At 41.6% G+C, this 13,316-nt stretch overlaps 1 protein-coding gene across 1 annotated transcript; it reads left to right on the top strand.

Annotated features, from left to right (window-relative positions):
- Nucleotides 1-4,286: 4,286 nt before the first annotated feature.
- On the top strand, nt 4,287-10,196 carry LOC119730901. The gene is made up of 4 exons (XM_038203965.1): nt 4,287-5,232; nt 5,622-5,698; nt 9,172-9,311; nt 9,823-10,196. Exons 2-4 carry the CDS (start codon nt 5,662-5,664, stop codon nt 10,042-10,044), a joined length of 399 nt encoding a protein of 132 aa, XP_038059893.1. The 5' UTR covers nt 4,287-5,232; nt 5,622-5,661; the 3' UTR covers nt 10,045-10,196.
- Nucleotides 10,197-13,316: the final 3,120 nt, after the last annotated feature.

Here is a 13,316-nt window from a genome sequence, read left to right as displayed (position 1 = left end):
TTGTAGGTCTCGAGACCGGTCTCGGTCTCGAGACCGGTCTCGAGACCACTTTTTGCTGGTCTCGGTCTCGGTCTCGGAAGCTGTGGTCTCGGTCTTGGTCTCGGTCTCGGTCCCCTTTGGTCTCGATATTTTGGCTGGTCTCGGGTCGAGACCAGCAATATGTAGCTTTTATAGCTCGATCGATTACTTTTTGTTCACTTCGTTCAGTACAATTGATAGTTAAAACATTTGCTAGCCCGTAGATCAAGCTTGTTATATATCTCGGTCGGTTTGGACTCGACTGCACGTTGGAAAGTCTCCAAAGTACATGTAAAGCTGCAGCAGTACCAGTCACTGAACGATTTGGAACAAGTTCGGCATTTATCTGTTGAGTCGGGCACATAAAGCAAAGAATAAACTTGTAACAATTTATGCAATAAGGGTCAACCATTTTTGGGGATTGTGTAGTTTAGCCCACCCCTGTGGGCGTAATCACTTGCATTTTGTATTCTAATAATAAATGAGGTGCTTCAAATTAGTTATATTTTCGACCCCACACAAAGATCTCTTTAATTTGGGACAGTATTTTGAAGAAAAAGTAAATTTTTCTACCTGATTTTCCAGCATTGAGCTCACACACTCTTACCAGTTACCATTCACTGTTGCCACGAGAGTGTATGATGAGACCCCATTTTCTGGCTGCTCAGTTTGAAGTACCCCATTATTCCTCAAAAATTAAAATCCTGTTCAGAAAAAAAATAAAAATCCATATCTGGCACATTCTGGCTACCACCTCGCAACTTGTGGGTCTACATGTACAAGTCCACATTCTATGACAGAAATTTAAAAATTGATTCAACATTTTTTAGCTCCCATTTTTTAAAATCAAGTTGGCCTACACAAGTCTTGTTAAAAGTTAGGTCCTATATTTATTTTAGGAAAAAAGAGGCACAATGTAAAATTAAAATTGCATCTTTAAATATCCGTTAGAAGTCATAGCTGAAACCAAGGGGTGACTGTTGAGTTTAGGATCCGAGTTCCTATAACAGATGAAACATCTACCTTTAACTTTTACCTTTGTCAAGACTGGGTAACATGTCACGTATCAATTTGTCAACACTGCCACTGGTCAAAATTTTTGTCTGTAATCTTTGTGAACAGAAAGGTTACAAGTTTCAACTATAATAACGTGTCTTGTTTTTTATTTCGACTATTGTTATTTATTATCAGCGGTCTCGGTCTCGGTCTCGGTCTCGGACCATATTGGTCTCGGTCTCGGTCCGCCTCGAAGGGGCTGGTCTTGGTCTCGGTCTCGGTCTCGAATCTTCAGGTCTCGGTCTTGGTCTCGGTCTCGGACTATCCGGTCTCGACTACATCACTGCTATATATAAGAGCAAGTTTTACTTGGCCTCCGAGAAATGTTTGCTTCTGAAAGGATCCGAGACCGTGGCTTCACGTCCGTGGAAAAATGTGGGCGTCTTCCGCCGGGTCGGACACTTTTTCGTCGATTTTTTTGTGACTTCGTTTAAGATCGCAATATTTGAAGCAATGCATCGACCCTTCGTTGACCCCAAACTAACAGGCCCCCGAAATTATAACGCGACACTGAATTATACGTGACGGGCAGCGAACTCACAACGCTCAGCCTTGGAGGTGGAAGCATGGACCTGTAAACACATTATGGAAGCAACAGCACTCTATCACGCGACGTCACATGCTTGCGCTTCAAATAGCGAGCACCGTAGACCCAACCTCGTTTCCAGGGTGTGGAGCAGGTTGCAGTACGCGTTGCCATCGACAGTTTTGCATAGCCCGGAAATACTATGCAATGTAGACTTTCGATTGGTCAGACCGCGCAAGGCATACTAATGTGTAGTCCTTCTGAGTATTCGTTGCACTCGGCGCAGGGGCGGCAAGCAAAGCACAGGAAACAATAGGGACACTTGGTGGCCACGCACCATGGAGAAAAAATATTTTGCCAAGGTCACCTCATACTACCATTTGGTGAACACTTTTGCAGAACGGCTGAGTAGAACACGTAAACGAAACCCCTACGTTGACCTTGCTGACCTCGCACAGTCTAGACTCGCAGAAAAGCCAACACAGGGGGCGGCCAGGCAGTCAACGTGAAAGCGCACACGACAGCAAATTCCTGCGCAAAACGCAGTCACGAAAAATCGACGAAACGGATCGCCGGTCCGTACGGGAAAATTAGGACGACCCGAAGTGTCCGACCCGGCGGAAGACACCCTCCGCATTTTTCCACGGACGTGGAGCGATTTTGGCGCCGCGTGAGCCCGCGGTCTCGGATCCTTTCATGAGCAAACATCGTCTCGGGGGCGAGTAAACTTCTCTCTTATATATATAGACAAGCTGGTTTACCCGATCATAGATCGGGTAGGGCGTAGTGTTGGGGATGAAAATGTGGGGAGTTAAATGTAAATGGGGGATATAGTTGGTGAGACATGCAGTTAAAGAATATCAATTTCTGTGGTGTGATCTGAGGCAATTTCTGATCACTAAAACCAATTTGAACAAAAGATCATCTGTGAAAGTTTTGAGTTTTGAGTAATTGAATCATCTACATGTATTCTGAGCAATAGAATCATTATTGTAGGCTACAATATTTTTATTCGGGGAAGAAAAAGTGTGGGGGGGGGAGACCAAACAATGTCCCCCCTCAAAATGTGGGGGTGTGTGTGTGGGGGGGGGGGTCCCTGTCCCCCGTCGATTTACGCACATGATAATTATGTACCATGGCAACTATCTGTAAATGTTGCCGTTGGTCTGTTAAATTGGCTTTTTGTGAGGCAGTCGCATTTGGAAAACTTTTAAACATCATTTTCGAGTTTGGTGTCATTGAATCAGCTATTCTGAGTAATGGAATCATTATACATGTAGTAGCTACAATTTTTATTCGGGGAAGAAAAGTGGGGGGGGGACCAAAAAAGTCTCCACCGCTTTAAAATGGGGGGGGGGGGTGGAGGGGTTCCCCGTCCCCCACCGATTGACGCCCATGATAATTATGTACCATGGCAACAGTCTGTAAATGTTCCCTTTGGTCTGTTAAATTGGCATTTTGTGAGGCAGTGGCATTTGTGAGAAAACGTACTTGAAAGGCTTGCCGTAGTACACAGGCGAAGGCTGATTAAGAAGGTCATAATTAAGTTTCAGTATATTGGACTCTTCAACAAACGTAAACTTGAACGTCTTACAATTTGCGAGACTGTCTGCGAGGAACTTGTCGAGTCAACTGTTATTCAACTTGGGTCAACCATCTATATAAGAGCAAATTTTACTCGGCCTCCGAGAAATGTTTGCTCCTGAAACGATCTGAGACGGCGGTCTTTCGCGACGCCAAAATCGCTCCACGTCCGTGGAAAAATGTGGAGGGTGTCTTCCGCCGGATCGGACACATTTTCGTTGATTTTTTGTGTGACTGCGTTTAAGATCGCGATGTTTGAAGCAATGCATCGATCCTTCGTTGATCCCAGACAGGCCCCCGAAATTATAACGCAACACTGTGGCGGGCAGCGAACTCACAACGCTCAGCCTTGGTGGAAGCGAAGCATGGAGCTGTATGAACACACGATGGAAGCAACAGAGCACTATACACGTCACTCACATGCTTGTGCTTCAAATCATGCAAATAGCGAGCACCGTAGACCCAACCTCGTTTCCAGGGTGTGGAGCAGGCTGCAGTACGCGTTGCCATCGACAGTTTTGCATAGCCCGGATATACTACGCAGTGTAGACTTTCGATTGGTCAGACCGCGCAAGGCATACTTAATGTGTAGTCCTTCTGAGTATTCGTTGCACTCGGCGCAGGGGCGGCAAGCGAAGAATTATGAAAGAATAGGGGCACTCGGTGGCCACGCACCATGGAGAAAAAATATTTTACCAAGGTCACCCCATATCACAATTTGGTGAACGCTTTGGCAGTACGGCTGAGTAGAACACGTAAACGAAACCCCTACGTTGACCTCGCTGACCTCGCACAGTCTAGACTCGCAGAAAAGCCAGCACAGGGGGCGGCCAGGCAGTCAACGTGAAAGCGCACACGACGGAAAATTCCTGTGCAAAATGCTGTCACGAAAAATAGACGAAAAGGATCGCCGGTCCGTACGGGAAAATCAGGACGACCCGAAGCGTCCGACCCGGCGGAAGACACCCTCCGTATTTTTCCACGGACGTGGAGCGATTTTGGCGCCGCGGGAGCCCGCGGTCTCGGATCCTTTCATGAGCAAACATCGTCTCGGAGGCCGAGTTAAACTCTCTCTTATATATATAGATGTGGACGTCAGGCATTGTGGCTCTGTATTGTATGCACCTACATGTACTTCTATAAATGTTATATCAACAACAGTGACAATCTCGAAAATACTTGTATTCTTGTTTTGTTTGTACTTTCCTTAGTGTTCATCACTAATTGTTGTATGTCATTCTTGCCAGTATGTACATGTATGTGATGTTTGTGTACTAGTGAACCAAAATGTTTAATAAATTTTGAAGAATTTCGATATTGTCAGTGGAATATTGACATGTATGCCTGCTCGGAGTTTTACATTATTTCCACATTTCATTCTTTGCAATTTTCTGCAATTATTGCCAGAATGCTTATCACTAACCATCTTAATGAATAAATGTTGCAACTGAAGTTGAATTTACACCAGACACGTGTCCACAGCTCAGTTTATATCAGTCCTAATTCATGAGGAATATAGTGTATAACGCAACTGTAAATGCCTGACGTCCACATATGTGGACGTTTCGTAAATTGAAAATTAAATATGCAAATTGGCAAATGTGAATATTTCTCCAATTAGTGAGCCTACAGTGAGACACACAGCCAGTAGTATCTATTTTAGTAGCCAGCAAGTACTCTCAGGCACTAAAGGGCAATGGTAGTACTGTCCCAAAGGGAAAGGGATTCTGTAATTTTTAAAATTTTGACGATTTGACCAATGAGAGCGCAAAACAGACTATACTCATGAATATGCATTGGTTTGGTCTATTTAAGTTCTAGTTTCGCAAAGAGTGGCTGTTTCGCATGAAATTCAGCCAACCAATTTTGCGCTTTGTCGTGTTTCTGCGTCAGTAGTCAGTCACAATGTTGTCCCGGGGCCGGGGATGGGGACCGGGAATGGGGCGAGTATATAACCCGTGTAGTACGGCGTTGATCCCCAGTGCAAACCGAAGTAAGCCGCGCTAGGAGAACTCTTCGACGAATCCGCACCGTTTTTGAAGACCACGGTAAAGCGGACTTTGCTCATATTTTTACAAAGACTGTGTTTTTCTATCTTTCATCAGTAAAATATTTTTGTATGTCAAGATTTGATTACCCATTTGCAAGAACGTCAACTACATTGGTTCTAGAGTTTTGTTGTTCACTCTAAGTTCATCATTGTTATGGATACAGACATTTAAAATGTCAGACACCAACAATCTTTCCGTGCTGAAAGCCAAGTTGATAGTTGCAACTAGTTAAACTTAGGGATCGTTTTAATTGAAACATGAATCATTATTATTGTTAGTCTTGATAATGCTTCCATAAGTCAACTTCAACTTGAGTAAACGACTTGAAGGCCTCAGGTTTTTTACCTTGATTATTTGCACGGTGGTGTTGTTTTTTTTGCATGTAGTTGAACCAGAGTTCCCAGGCAAATAGTATCAAGCATCACGATGAAGTCTGTTTTCCTTTTGACTGCTTTCCTGGGCGGTAAGTTTGTGATTTTTCTCATGTTTTATTGTTTGCTATATCATGCATGGCAGTTTGCTTGCTAGCTTACATGGGTGTTGGTTATTGAGTTGAAAAACATATATAACGCATGCTATTTGAATAATTGATTGGCATCTTGCTAAGATTAGGGATTGGTGATCATTAAAAAAGGAAGAAAGGTACACATTCTGCCAGATATTTGCTCATTGCGCATGTTTCAGGTTGTGTTCTTATAATTTGAAAAGTCTGGGTTAAAAACTTTGAATGTTTACATCGGACGTGCCAGTGGTTTTTTGGCCTTGGCTATATAATAGTGTACAACCCAGTTTTCCTATTTTCTTGATCTCCAGATTTTGTTTCTTGAGTGGCTTGAAGACTTAAATAAGTAAAACTCGAGATTTGCGTTTATCGAGTTACAAACGCAGGGTGATTGGGCTGGCCCCTATATTTCAGTGGACATTTCCCAGTTGAGTTGTGAATATTTGAATATTCACATATTTGAATATTCGGCCTTTCCAGTACAGCCATTTTGTACAATATGAAAACATGCACCTTTTTGGTTTGATGAATTTCACGATAATTTACACATATACACGTTATTTCGGGTTTGATGACGTCATCGGTTAAAATACGGAAACTGATTGGTTTAGCTAGTTCATGTGTCCATCATGAAATGAAAATAATTTCTGAAAATATGTCAATTGTAATGATTTTTTTATGTATGAATTGTGGTTTGGTGACGTTACAGCATTTGAAGCCCAAGGTCAACATTGCACAGGATATCATTATTTGTGCTACGAACATAGTCCTCGTACCCGGAGTAAATGATGGATTTGAATTTAAAAGAAAACAAAAAGAAATTTCTGATCATTATCAAATTTTCCCCACAATAACTTTCGGACTGATGACGTCATGATTTGGAAACCTTCCAAAGCCATTTGCGGTTGTCCAAAGAATATCTAGAGGTAATTTTGTAAATTTTGACTATTGGACTTTAATTTAAAAATCACGAATTCCAACCTCCATTTGTGATTTCAAAAGGCGGTACTTTTTTTCCAATCTACCAACTACTTGCTCTACCTCTTGGTATCCAAACCTCTCCACACATGCAGCCTGGGGCATGTCAATCCTGACCAATGTTTGAGCTAGCCACACGACAGACGTACTAGTTGATGGCAAAGCCAAGTTGGCGGCTGCTGCAAAGGCTAAACATTTTGAATGGGGAAGCGCCAGGCTAATATGTTGATGGTCCCTCAAAGGGAAGATTTTAATATTCCAGTGCCTTGCAGGGTGCTATAATTTTTACTGTCGAACGAGAACCTCGTCCATGACAAAATTGTTTATTCTTGCTAGACGTTGTGGGCACTTTTTCTTTCGATTTTGCAATAACATGAATAAGGGCAATTGTTATGCCTTACCCCTGAAAGTTCAAGTACTTTTTCATTTTAAAGCTGTATTGACGTGGAACGGATGTCCTTTGCAAGAATTCTGTGCCAAGCCTTAACAACTAGCAAAGTTCATCCTGCGATTATTCACAAATCCCAAAACTATTTGGGAATGGAACCGGCTTTCATTGAATGAAACAAGTCATGCTTAACGCCAACTCCGGTATTTTTTACAAAAAAAAACTATTCATGCTTTACCCTTTTCTCATAGAATCTGGGGTTTTTTTCCTTGTAAAGTAGACTGCTAAAATATCCTCAACTCGCCAGTCGCGTAACCAGGTTTTTGCTTGCCCGTTGCAAAATATAAATTCTCGTCTCGCTTATAAATTCACAAACCATCCGTGGTAAAAGGTCAACCTGGTCTCCTTATTTTGTGTGCAATGGAGGAATATGCTGCCCTCTTTCGGAATGGTTCACGGACTTAACTTCCCTTTAAAAATCCTCCAGAACCATGAGGTAGCAGACCAGTAAAAAAACTTCCATAGACCCCAATGGTAAATGCTCCCACTTCAAAAATTCGGAAAAAATACTCACAAATCTCCAAGGTGTTTGAGACACACATCAAATTAAAGCTTATTTCATCATCTTTCATTTTCTTTTCAATTTTTGGGGGTCAACTGATGACTTTTAGGAGAAATTTCCATCTGAAGATGATAACCCCTGAAAAAAGTCCTGAAGCCCATCGCCATTTTGAAAAACGATGCCTACACTCCATTGCAAAATAGAGCGCTTTTATGGTCCAAATTACATCAAAATTACACAAAACTGCAAGCTCACAGCCCTGTGCACGGCTTCCACCCATATTTTTTACAAACCCTCAAGTTCATGGCCCACAGCATGCTCAAATACTGAAGATTTTGAGGGCATGCAAATCGTGATTTGGCCGGCGTAGGCAATTTCGGACCGATTTACTGGGTCTGCACCCATGAATGACAAGAAAAGAGAGAATAAAATGCTGAAGAATGTTTTCTAAATTAAAACAGACGTTAAATTGTCTTTGATCTGCCGTTAGTTGGCACCCTTTCGGGTGATGACGCCATCAAGCGGTTTTGTGTTTGACATTCCTCATGCACTAAACACTTCCTCGATTTGTTTTTCTGTAGTAAAATCTTTTGTTTTCAAGTTTTGTTCAGTTCTCATAACACTCACATCGGAAGTAAAGGTTGAATGGTTTTGTCCCCGGGAATCCAAAATAAGACTGTGTTTACAACTTCATGTTGTTTGAATTTCTTTCGTTTTCATTTTTACCTTAAATCGCTTGTAATTTGATACCTTACGACGTCATGAAGAAGTCACAAAATTGTTCACATCTTTGTACTAGGATTCAAGTTCGCACAAGGTTTTATCGCAATCCCGTGAACCACGAAATTGTAATTTGTTTGTGATTTGAGTATTCCGTTTGCATTTGGAATTCACCTAACTACCATCCGGAAGGAAAGGTCATCCAACTTCACGTACACAACACACGTACACAAAAAATGTTCTATTAGAGGACAAATTATAAAGATGGCTCTTCATTTTGTTCATGAGTTATTAATGAATATAAGTAGTCATATGTTCAACTATAATCGCCTATCATTTAATATCTAATGGCTTCATTATGACGTCATAGTAATATGTGCACCCTGACATCAGGGTTGATAGATATTCCAAGTTTAAAAGTTTTCCCACGTATACCGTTTAGAACAATAGTGACGGAGAATTATTGTCAAGAAAAGAAAATGGAGAACGAAAACAAACGATTTCAAAACGGTGTTCAGGTTGAGCATGATCAAGACTCTGTACTGATGACGTCACGCTTTGTTTACTTGTGCGCTTTTCTATGTGGCTACAAAACCGTCGTCCCCACCAGGCTCCCATAAGAAAATACACGTGTAAACAAAGTGTGACGTCATCAGTACTGAGATTTTACACTCAAGGCTATGTTCCAACACCGCAACAGATAATTTCGTTGCAATCCATCGATCATTCGATTCTGCAACCCTTTACATCACCAACATTAATTTTTTCTCACTCTTTTCGTGACAGTTTTCCTGGCCCAATTGACACTGAGTGAAGCCATTAGTTGTTACTCCTGCGCGCCAACAGACAGCGGTTGTAGATCTCCGTTCGTCACGTCCGAGCACCAGGACTGGCTGAAGGCGTGCACCAGCGGCAAAACCTGCTTGGTAAGTGGAGCCAAATCGCTATTCGGTGAGGAGAAAAACAACAACCAATGTTTGTCGGACGTGTTAAAGTGTTTTCACTAAAAACCTTTTTTTCACACAATATTAGTATAAACACAGTCAGACTGTCCGGTTACATCATCTTAAGATCCAAAGTTGACGTGGATGTTTCCAACTCGACAAACAAAAACATCAAACAAATGCGAAATACCAATACATCAAATAAACACAGAAGCAGACGATAACATATCACAGAATAGTAACGGGAAGCTGAACACTACTTCACAATCAACTTCACAACTACTTCAAAAATAAATAATTGAGATTATTAAACCGTTTTGAAGTCCTTTGAAATGTTGCCAAGAAAAAGACATAAATATGTTGTTTGTGCTAAAAGAGAAAAAAAATATTATTTCTCTTCTTGCTTTCCACTCTCGTTGTGAAATGTATTTACAGAAGGTTGCCCTAGAACAAATTGACAACAGAAGGCCGGACCTCTTTTTGTATTTTACAGCAAACCATCAATTCCGACAAGACGACGACTCGAACTTGCAACAACCAAGACACGTGTATGGACGGCACGACAACTAGCTACTATCAAAACTGTTTCAATAACATATGTACAGAGGAGTATTGCTGTACCGGGGATGGCTGCAACTCGGCCCCGGTCGCTGTCTCCTTCAGTGTCCTGCTGACCGCTTTCATGGTTCTGGCTACCTGGGCTTTCAGAAAATAATACGCAAAATTCTGCAACTGCTTGATTCTAATCGTATTTGTTTTCCAAATAGCAATTCAGTTAAAAGGTAGCGTCCGTCATTTGTAATTTGTACATTATGTTCGTTGAAGCAACAAACATGCTCAAAATCTAAAGAAGGGTGCTGAACAACTAACCTGATGAAGTTCAGCTCAGTACAAGTGAATGCTGTATATTCCGAGAAAAACAACATTGGAGGACCTCAATTACAAATCAAACGTCGCTGAGTCATGTTTTGAATTGGGCCTGAATTCAGCCTCCGAGACACATTCTCACTGAGCCGATTGCAACTACGCGAAGTCGCGCACTACAGGGGTCCGTGCATAAGTCCGACGCCTCATAGGTCCGACGCCTCGTAAGTCCCAAACATCGTTTGTCCGTTGTCGGAATTTTGAGGCGTCGGACTTAGGAGGCGTCGGAGCTATGAGGCCGAATCCCAAAGTCCAATGCCTCATAAATCCGACGCCTCATAATTCCGAAATTTCGGACTTATGAGGCGTCGGACTTACGATACGGCCCCGCGCACTAAACCGACGAATTATAGCAACCGCGCGCGCGTGTGTATCGTGTCGACGCTTGCGCGCGTCTTGCCGAATGAAAAAAAAACGAACTAATAACGGAAATTTCCAATGGTTGGAAAGGCCTTCTTTCATTGATTTCTTCAAAATGACAGCTTGCCAGACAGAATCATTTCACTTCACAGAGAGTTACAGTCCTATCACTATCTTTAAACCAAGTATGCTTTCAACAATAATCACGTCAGTTACTTTTTAGATAGCTGCAAATGATGGACGGTACCTTTAAATTTAAACAGTAGTTTACTATATTCGCGGGGTGTCTAAAAATGAAAACGTTTTGTTGTTGTATGATTGATTTGAAAACTATGCCGTACTTGCAATAAACCAATTCGACATCTTATATGAGTAATGAATGAACAATGCAATTTTGGATCAACAAACCCACGTGATGCTGTAAGCTTGCTATCTATTGGTCAAGGACAACGTGACGTGTTTTGTTTATCTCAAAATTGCATTGCTCATGAGAGTTTGCTAATGCGCTAGCGAAATTTGTCGAATTGACTTATTGGTCAGGATTTGCAAGGCGTCCATGGGCGACACTTAAATTTAGCATTGTGTTTTTATTGAAGGCTTCCACACTATGTTGCTTGGGCTTCAATGAGTATTTTCCTAAGGATTAAAAGCGATGGGGAGAATGCAACCAAAGACAGGTAAATGAAGTATATGAACATAATGAGACCCATTATGTTGCACCATTTTCGCTAGGTGCTGCGGCGCACATTGCAGCCAACTGCCAGAAACACCGAGGTAACCCTCTCCTCTTAGTGACAAGTGTTACTGGGTTCTTTAACGGGCATACCACAATACACGGGAACTACGGCTTTATGTCCCAGCCGAAGGACGAAGCAATGATGGTAAAGTGCCTTGCTCAAGAGCACAAGCACCATGTTCCCACGGTCAGGATTCGAACCCATGTACCACGGCACACGAGTCGAACACCGTAACCACTGGACCACAGCGCCCCTATTTTAGCCGTTGTTAATAGGTTGCTACAGGGTGAATCAAGTATTCTTAATACACACATCTTGTCAGTGAACGCAATTTTTAAAAATCCATTAACGAATTTTGAAAACGGAGTAGCTTTTAAATCATGATCAACCAAATTCGGCTCCATTGTAGGGACACCCTGCTCGAACGTTTCTTAAAATAAAGGTACCATGGGATTTATTGTTAAAGATCATACTGTTAGACATGATATTTTGTATCGAAACCAATCAATGTTTATTTTGATTGATTTGGTTTCTCTTTTTTGCATTTTTTTCGTATAATCGGTATTTGTTAATGTATTTAGAACTTTTTGGAGATTTTGTTTTTATTAGGTGACAAATTAGGTTTATATTTTTGAAAATATTAAGACTTGACCACAAAGTTCAATAGCTGCCTTCCCACATAGTCGGAGTTTCACCCGCTGTTGCCACAGAGACCGCGCGCCAGCCAATCAGAGTCGACTTGTGACGTCATTTCCTATCAGAAGTGTTGACTAAGCTGATGATTGGTCGATTTGGCTGCATTTTTTTTTAATACCTGTACAACAACGGGCTACCGAAGACCCGATAGAAGGCGCTAGCTGAATGGTCGGAATCTCGAGGTCAAGACGCTGTCTTGTTTTGCATAATTAATCGCCGGATCTGCTCGCATATTATAACTTCCATAAACTACCTTCCATCCGTTCTTGATGCCAAAATTTTGGCGAGAAGTTTGACAAATATTGTCGAAAAAAAATCATCAAATTACTTGTCCTCGACAATTGATATTGGAATATTTTTCGCTTGGATACAGACTTTGTTATCTCATTCAGTACAACTGAATATCATATGACTGCCGTCTAGTTGTCAAGTTTGTTAATGCAACTGATGTTCACCCTTTCTCATTTCTCTGTAACTTCACCAATACAACTGAATAAAACGAGACGATTGTTTTGGTGACGATTGTAAAATGTGACATGTTGTAGGTTTCATTTTCTTGGCCTTTTGTTTCGCAGTTGATTTTAGTTTTGCAGATTCTTTTATTTTGTTTTTGTTTGTTATCGCAATATGCCAAGGGTGACTTTTTAGTATGTGAAATGGGGGCGGCAAACCAGCCAAATGTAGCGCCCTCGTCGGGAGACAAAAACCATTTCATTTTCCCTCTAAATGAGCCAAATCGTTTCAAATATCAATAACTGAGCTTTTTTGTTTTACAATTTTATTAAAACCACACGCACGTCCATGGTGAACTACCCCACCCGACTACCCGCTACATCTGGACTAGACCCCAACTTTAGTAACTTCAAGGATGCTCTTACAAGAGATTCTGTCTTCTAACTTCAACAGGAGATTTATTCAACAACCGAGATGAATGACATGTAGGAACTGGAAAGCGCCATGTTACGAAACATGAATCAAGAGAGGGCGCTGTTGATATATGAATACCGCAAGAATGAATTTACAAATAAGCGGGTTATGACACCGACACATGTTGTATAATTCGCTCGCATCCACGCCTATATACCTGCAGGAGCTATAGGAAACGCAGACATCTTGAAGCATTGTGGGTAGGGAACTGAACATGATCGGCGCACGTACATTCCCAACCTCGTGTGTGCTGTCATTTTCAAGAAAAGTGGAAATTTGGTATCGTAATAATGTAGGAACATTTGTGTAGTGCCCCTCCCAGAGAGCTGAAGAAAATTACCCC

This window comes from Patiria miniata, unplaced genomic scaffold, assembly GCF_015706575.1.
Source record: "Patiria miniata isolate m_02_andy unplaced genomic scaffold, ASM1570657v1 HiC_scaffold_22, whole genome shotgun sequence".
Classification (NCBI taxonomy): domain Eukaryota; kingdom Metazoa; phylum Echinodermata; class Asteroidea; order Valvatida; family Asterinidae; genus Patiria; species Patiria miniata.
The sequence above is the reverse complement of the archived record's forward strand: the minus strand, read 5'-3'. Positions and strand labels throughout refer to the sequence as shown.